General features: G+C 34.4%; 1 protein-coding gene across 1 annotated transcript; it reads right to left on the minus strand.

Moving 5' to 3' along the window:
• Nucleotides 1-2,670: 2,670 nt before the first annotated feature.
• LOC123540746 (uncharacterized) lies at nucleotides 2,671-5,353 on the minus strand. Its single transcript, XM_053525957.1, has one exon. It carries the CDS (start codon nucleotides 5,351-5,353, stop codon nucleotides 3,272-3,274), a length of 2,082 nt encoding a protein of 693 aa, XP_053381932.1. The 3' UTR covers nucleotides 2,671-3,271.
• Nucleotides 5,354-7,560: the final 2,207 nt, after the last annotated feature.

Here is a 7,560-nt window from a genome sequence, read left to right on the forward strand (position 1 = left end):
ATTTTTACACATGATATAAGTACCAGAAAGTAATTTAGAAACCTAGGTGTACATATGTGCATATTGCCTTTTGTTTGAATAAACTGTCTCTCTGTCTCTGTCTCTGTATCTATCTATCTATCTATCTATCTATCTGTGCAATAAATACTCAGAGCCAGTTAATATTTAATAACTAATATCGTCTGCACAGTTTCGTGATATAGATTTTATATTTCAGCCTTAACACCTGTCACAAGACTTTTGTCTCTGTATAATTATTTACTTGATGGTTTCCAATAACGTAGTGATTCATTTCACTGTTATGAAAGGAAGACGATTGTGATATCAAAAACATGCAACAGATGGCAAACAATAACTTGGTCTAGAAATCAATATAATGCTTACAACATTTTCCTAACTGCAATATTTAGCAGAGAATTTACCGTAAATTTAGTTGAAGAATGAAATAAGAATCTGTTGAAATAGCTTCATCATTTTGTCTGTTTTTAAACTGTGTATAAGTCAAAGTTTGCCCTCAGCAGTCTGATCAGTTCATAGGCATTCTAGAGTATTTACTTCAAGGTTCTTTGCACATATTTTGTTGTAACAGGTATGAACACATGTATACTTTATTTAAGAATTGAATAATAATTTCTGTGCGTTTATACGGGTATAAAGTACATTGGGACTTCCTGCAAATTCCTGAATCACACAAGCGATACTTGGCCTTCCAATGTGGTTCATAACCATATGAACGCACAAAAAAATATAGCATTCAATTCTTATATTTACATTTTACGATACCTTGCTACAAAAATAACTGATTTGCTTTCTAGAAGTATCAGAAAATCAAAATAAATGTCAAGATATCCTTCCGTCATCCTATAACAGAACAATCAAAAAGGCCTGCCCACGTTCAACGATAATTCGCCTTCTGATAAAAATAGTTCCTGGTTTTGGTTTGAAATATTTTAACTCAAGTGAAAATTCATACTGTCGTGTTCTGTGATCTTTGACACCAGGCAAATTAGTTAAAGCTATAATTAAATGGTTTTTTTTTCAAAGTTTTGGCGTCCAATTTTGAAATAATTTTTGGAACATGACCATTCTGTTCATTGATAAAGTATGTTGATGTTTTAATGTATTTAAAAGTTAATGCCTTATGTAATACAAAATTAATGATGCTTGTTCTACAGAAATTAGCCTTGAAGATTATGCCATTCTGTTATAAAACTTCCATTTGGCAAGTGATTTGAAGTCAGCGACCTAATCGTAGAATAACCCGAGTTTTTCCTTCTTTTTCGTAAGAATTCAATCATAATCACACATTAAACTCGAATGCTAACTAAGTTAATCATAATTGAAAAAAAAATCCGAAAATTCACAGCTCAAAACTAGCCGGGACTTCATTTTTCTATTATAATTCGAATTATAGGCCGATGTGTTATTTTCTTATATTTCAGTATATTATGCTAACATTAAACGTATAAATTAACGAAATCATGTCGGCAATAAGCTCCATAATACAAATTTTCCGAAATCGTCCGAAACTATCAGCGTAACTTTAAAAAGACCACCAAGTAACACCGCGTTTACTTCATTTTTCTATTATAATTCGATTTACTGTATATGTGATATTTTTTTTATATTTCAGTATATGCTTTCATTGAACGTATATTTTTACGATAAAATGTCGACAACTTGTTCCATAGTACAAGTTTACCGAAATCGTCCGAAACTTTAGAGTAACTTTAAAAATACCAACAAATAACGTCGCATTTTAGCTCGGGGTGGGGAAACAAAATCGGTCGTACTGAAAAAACGAATTCGGTGACATACAATTTTTTGTTAATCAAACGCAAGTAAATATACTTGCACATTTATGATTGAAATTTACACAAAATTCCTCGACCCGAAAAAAATGTTATACTCGAAAAACGGACAATTTCCCAGCTAAACTCTACGTTACATTTTGTGCAAGTCTGACGCTTTAATGCGTCATAATCTTAAGGTACGTCATAGATCATTCACGAAATCTATATCACAGGAAAGTGAATTTTAAATCTTTTAAAAATATATACATTTCAGTCGTGTCCGCTTCCAACTGAAATAGGGATATGCTGAAAACCTTACAGAAACAATGAAAATGACGCCAAGAAATGACGCCCAAAAAGTGCCGTTAGTGGCCAAGTTTGACAGCGCACCAAACAAATGTGGCTTAAATAAGAGCCAAACGGAAAACGGGAATAAATCAGAAATATCCTCAACTTTCTTTCGTTAATTTTTCATAGATGTATTAAAAAAATTTTTAAAGGTCGCACTCCACCTTAATATAACATAAAAACAGTTTAAACTTTTGTTTAAATAAAACTCGTTTACATCTACGCCCCCACGCTTAAAGCAAATTGGTGATAAAGTACGTTTTACATTATATCTTTCAGTATTCGTCAGAATGTTTAAAACGAATTTAGTATAAAATAGCCTTAAAAACTGCTGTTAAATAAAGTAGTTATAGTTTCTATTGTAAATGTTAACATTGTTTCTGTAGCAAAATATAGCATGTACGCTGTTCAGGTATATAATACGTAGAATGTGGTCATTTGTTTCTTCTCACGTTACTGTGGCAATTCCACGCAGAGATTACGTCCCGTAATACCTATAGCAAATGATCTGAAAGAATAGATATATAAGACCTGACAAAACTCATATCACTATAAGTTCTTTTTAATTGATATTTCATATTTCTTGTCAGGTCGTCGAATAATGCGCAGTATAACTCATTTCGACAATTGTTTCTCGAAACCAGCGTTTGTTTGATTAGCATTTATAGACAGGGGTCATAATCTATAACGAAGCGGTCAACAGTGTTGAGTTACGAAAAAGTTCCATTCATACGGACATTTCATTCATAGAGGCGAATTAATTTACCATCATTATGTAATATTTTCTAATGTTATCTTTCAAGTATTTACCGTTAGAAAAATAAAACATTATTATAACATTTTTGAACAAATAGATCTATTGAAACAGGTAAGTTTAACAATCTTTATACAACTCTATGGCAAAACTGATAAACGTGGCGGACTATATGAATTGCGCATGAAATTATATTTTGTGTTGTCAGTCTCAGCACCTGTTCAACTTTGTGGAAACTCGACATATGGTTATAATAGTCTGGCGAATATCGCCAGCCTAAAAACGTCTATCGTTGAAGTTGCAGTACATATAAATCATGTCTTTCAAATCTGTTGAAATGCCACTTCTTTACCTCTCTTTGTCGCAGTTAAGTTATTCAGTTATTTATAATATTCGAAAGCAGTCTGCAGATAAGGACTTTAGCAGCGTTAATGGCTGGGCGCATACTTAGTGATTTCATGTAACATGTCAAAGCTGCGTTAACTTGCCCATTCTTTTCAAAGCACTGCCCTATTATGTTCATAGCTGTTTCTTTGTGTCTAAGGTTGGGCTCCTTGACTGCGCCTTTAATAAAATCTGATAATGCATCTTTCTCAGTATCAACTCCTAATCTGCGATTTGTCTTGTATCGCAGGAATAGGAGGTATATATATGAATCTATAACGGCCATATCCATCCAAGAATTATTCACGTTTCGTTGTGAATACTCGTACATTGTAGTTCTGAACATTTCGTATTGCAGCTCTTTAGGAACACTGTTAATCTCATGACGTGAAAACATGACGCAAAAAGCTAACACATGTTTTAAGGCGTCTTCATCATGACATTGAGCGAAAACTCTATATCCCCTACGTTCCGGTGTCCTTTTACAGTTGTAGCAGGCACATACAGGTTCAACGACGTTACGATCATACCTTCTCCAAACGTCATCAAGAACTTGATTTGTTTTAGGAATGTCACCAGCACAGTAATAAGCCGATGCCAATTTCAACCTACCAGATGAAACGTCCGAATGTAATCCTGCTGACAACCATTTAATGGCTACATCAGATAAACAAGCTTGGCTAAAGTTATCTCTAGACGCTAACATTGCACCCAATGTTGAGCAAAGGCTTGTTATCATAAGCATGCATCCTGTTCGCTCTGTCCTGTTGTTAGTTCTACACCAGTAATACAAAGTTTTGATATATGAACGTGTTAAACGTATTGCATTGTTTGGGCTGGTGTTTCTTAAACCGGATAAAAGATTTTCATGAAAGTCTGTTAAGATTTGAGCGGTTATGCGCAGTAGCTTACCTGCAATAACTTGTTCTTGGCTGGAATCAGAGAGCAACAATTCAGCTTTCATCGGATTTTCCTCCATTTTGTTCAGAAAGCGAAAACCCAAATCATCCTGTTTTATATCCGTCAAGAAATATCCGTTACTGAGGATCATTATTCGAAACATATCAAGTAGCTTATGTTTCACTTCCTTTGAAATTCTATCAAGTATCAGGTTGTTTTCATTGATTATGAAGTGCGGACAATTTTCAGTAATTATACAGTACTGTAAAACTGAAAGGCAAAGCGTTAAACATGTCACTAGCCTGTGTTTTTGCCATATATGCGGATCTGCGTTTTTTATGCAATGGAACACAACTGTTTTGCATATATAGCTAGTAATTGCTCCGCCAAATTTAGGATTGATGAAGGTTTTAAGGATCATTTTCATCAATACATAGCATCTTAACTGCGTGATATTTAAACTAAACATTAAAGCTCTTTCTGCTTGAGAGGTTGATATTCTCCATTCAGAATCTTTATATGCACTTCTCTTGCTGCATACTGGAACAAGAAAACACCCATTGTCCACAGCAAAAGATTTCACTTCTTCTGTAGGCCATTTTCCCGCCCCTTTTTCACTTAGCCACTTCCGTGCTTCTTTAGGCCACGATTTACATCGCAACGCATAGACATAATCTTGATCACAGAAACCAAGCTGGCCCGGGATCGCTATTGACGGTCCCTGTCGTGTCCTATCTTCAAGTAAAGCCATTTCCATAAAGTTATTTTTGAACAACAGTCTTCCAATCCTCTCATTGTTTAAAAGTAAAGGTTTATTCATATCCATTATTTGTAAAAGGCAATACCCAGGTGAGGTACTGCGGTCTTGTATCATCAAAAGGTTGAAACCAGGTGTCCAGTCCTTTGCGTCAGTTATGACTTTGAAGTTTTCTATACATAGAAGATGATCGGCGTCTGAATCGATTCCTATCGTTGTACTGCCCTCAGTTTGACTGCCAAAGCAATACATTGTCATATTATCCCCTTTTAGTCGGTATGTTATTGTTCTTAAAGATTCACATATCAGACCTTGTCGCCTTGTTTTCAAAACCACATTTTCGTTCACTCCAATTTCGTCAAGAACATCTGAAAGTATCAATGACGTGTCGTATGAGCGTTCAGGAACACGATACATTCTGAAATTGAAGATATAAATACGCTAAAGTTTGTTAAAAATAGGAATAATTATGCCGAGTACATAACATCTCAAATATTTTAACACACATTTTTATGTAGGACGATGACTATACCGATATTGTACTACAAACATATCTGGAGGAAATTCTATATTCAAATTCAATCAAAACCACACAAGAAATCTCAATGACTTTGAATAAATATTCTCCACAGAAATCAACAAGTTTGCTACATTTTCCAAGTGAAAAAGGGAAATAATTTATAGCAGAATTATGGAATTTGGTATGTAAACTAACATTAAGATCTATGTGATATTCTAATCAAATGCACGTTTACATTTCAGAAATATTAATCAAAAGTTTTATATTTGGACATTTTCAAAGTGAAAGGGATGAATAATTTTGCCAGAACAGAATTAATTGGAATTTTATATAGTGAAGAAATTGACATAATAAGTCTGACTGCGTTTTTATATTTAGTTGTCTTCCTTTTAGTTAGCTCACCTGTGCAGTGCTCATGCGAGTTATTGTGATCGCTCGGTGTCCGTCGTCCGTCATCTGTCAACATTTAGCTTGTGTATGTGAAACAGCTGTTCTTTTTAAAATTGATTTTCATGAAATGTGGTCAGAGTGATTGCCTTGAGGCAATCTAGGTGAAGTTTGAATCTTTTTTTTTTTCGGGGGGGGGGGGGGGGGGGGGGGGACGGGGAATTAAAAACTAGTTTACTAGGTCAAATCAAAGAAAAAACTTGTGCATGCAATAGAGACTGTATTTTATATCGATCTTCATGAAATGTTGTCAGGATATTTGTCTGGATAAAATCTAGGTCAAGTTTGAATATGGGTTATCTGGAATTAATAATTCCGTCAAATCAAAGACAAACATTGTGTATGCAATCGCTTTGACACATTTCTATAAGAGGAATTGAAAGGCCCCATAACTATATCCTGATATTGATAAAATTTTCTCCGTTTTGGTGCATTTTTTTTCAATTTTTGAGGTTTAAGAGGCAGTCCGAGCAGTGGGGTACCATTTCTCCTCCAGAGCCACCCGACCGGGGTTCCCAAGGTGACGGCCTTGCGGGACAGACGACGGAAAGGGCGATTTAGGTTAAAAGTGAGTTGGTTGAAGGGAATATAATGTGATGTTACACATTGAAAGATAAACAGATAAGTGAACATAAAAAGTCCCGTAACTCTGACTGATTTGCTTGTACAAAATTGTCCTCCTTTCCGATTGCACTAAATTGTTCACATTTGTAATTTTGAAGAGAATGACATTATTTCCACTGAAGGGGTTTTAATATACATTGGTACAATGATACATACCATAAAGAAGAATTGAAAAAAGCAACTATCATCAATCTGTCCTTATAACGATCTGGTTATGTGAATTTTTGTACTTTTTTTATAAATCTGAGGCAGTAACTTTGTCTCAATGATGACAATGAAGCGAAAGGAAGGGCAAAAGAACCATACTCATTCATGAACATGTATTATATTATTGTTGTTGCTTTATATTAAAGAACACTATCCTCCCCTTTTCGCAGCTTATGATTAAAGACAATGACTCTGGAGCCATTGGAGTGAATTCCACAAAACTTACACAATGGTAGATAGATAAAATGACATAAACTCCAAAGCACAAAACCATAACTCTTCCTTGAATAAGTATAAAATTATCTCTCAGATTGAATACAAAGGTACAGTGAACAGTATTCAAAAGTGAAAATTATTCATTAACATAATAACCTTTTTCAATCAAGGCTTTTGGTGTAGGTATGAATCACATTTAGTGATAGCTCTAAATGTGTCTCCCTTTCCCTTCCAGTAATCTTTGGAGCACCACGCGCGAATGTTTTGTCCAGTGAAGTATACGAAGTTGGAAGACTTTAGCTTAATACATCTCTTAAATGTATAGTGGTTAAATTTATCAGCAAAAAATAGAAATTTAAGTTTTGCCACGTAACTGTTTATAATCAATGAACATTTTTACTATTTAGAGTAAGGAGCGAGCCTAATTCGTGCTTTTGTACTGTTCAATACTTTTTGGAAGAGTCGTATTCAGATGGGTGTTAGGTTACAACACACTAAATAGCTATACCTCTTTATTCTATATAAAATTGACATATTTATAATGGCCGCAACACACATCAAGACCCATTTTTAAATGTCTGTAACTTATATTTTCTTGAAACATATTGTC

The sequence above is a fragment of the Mercenaria mercenaria genome, chromosome 16, assembly GCF_021730395.1.
Source record: "Mercenaria mercenaria strain notata chromosome 16, MADL_Memer_1, whole genome shotgun sequence".
In the NCBI taxonomy this organism is placed as follows: domain Eukaryota; kingdom Metazoa; phylum Mollusca; class Bivalvia; order Venerida; family Veneridae; genus Mercenaria; species Mercenaria mercenaria.

Excerpts from the sequence above, each read along its gene's own strand:
- LOC123540746 (XM_053525957.1), bottom strand. The coding sequence starts at position 5,353 with ATGTATCGTGTTCCTGAACGCTCATACGACACGTCATTGATACTTTCA.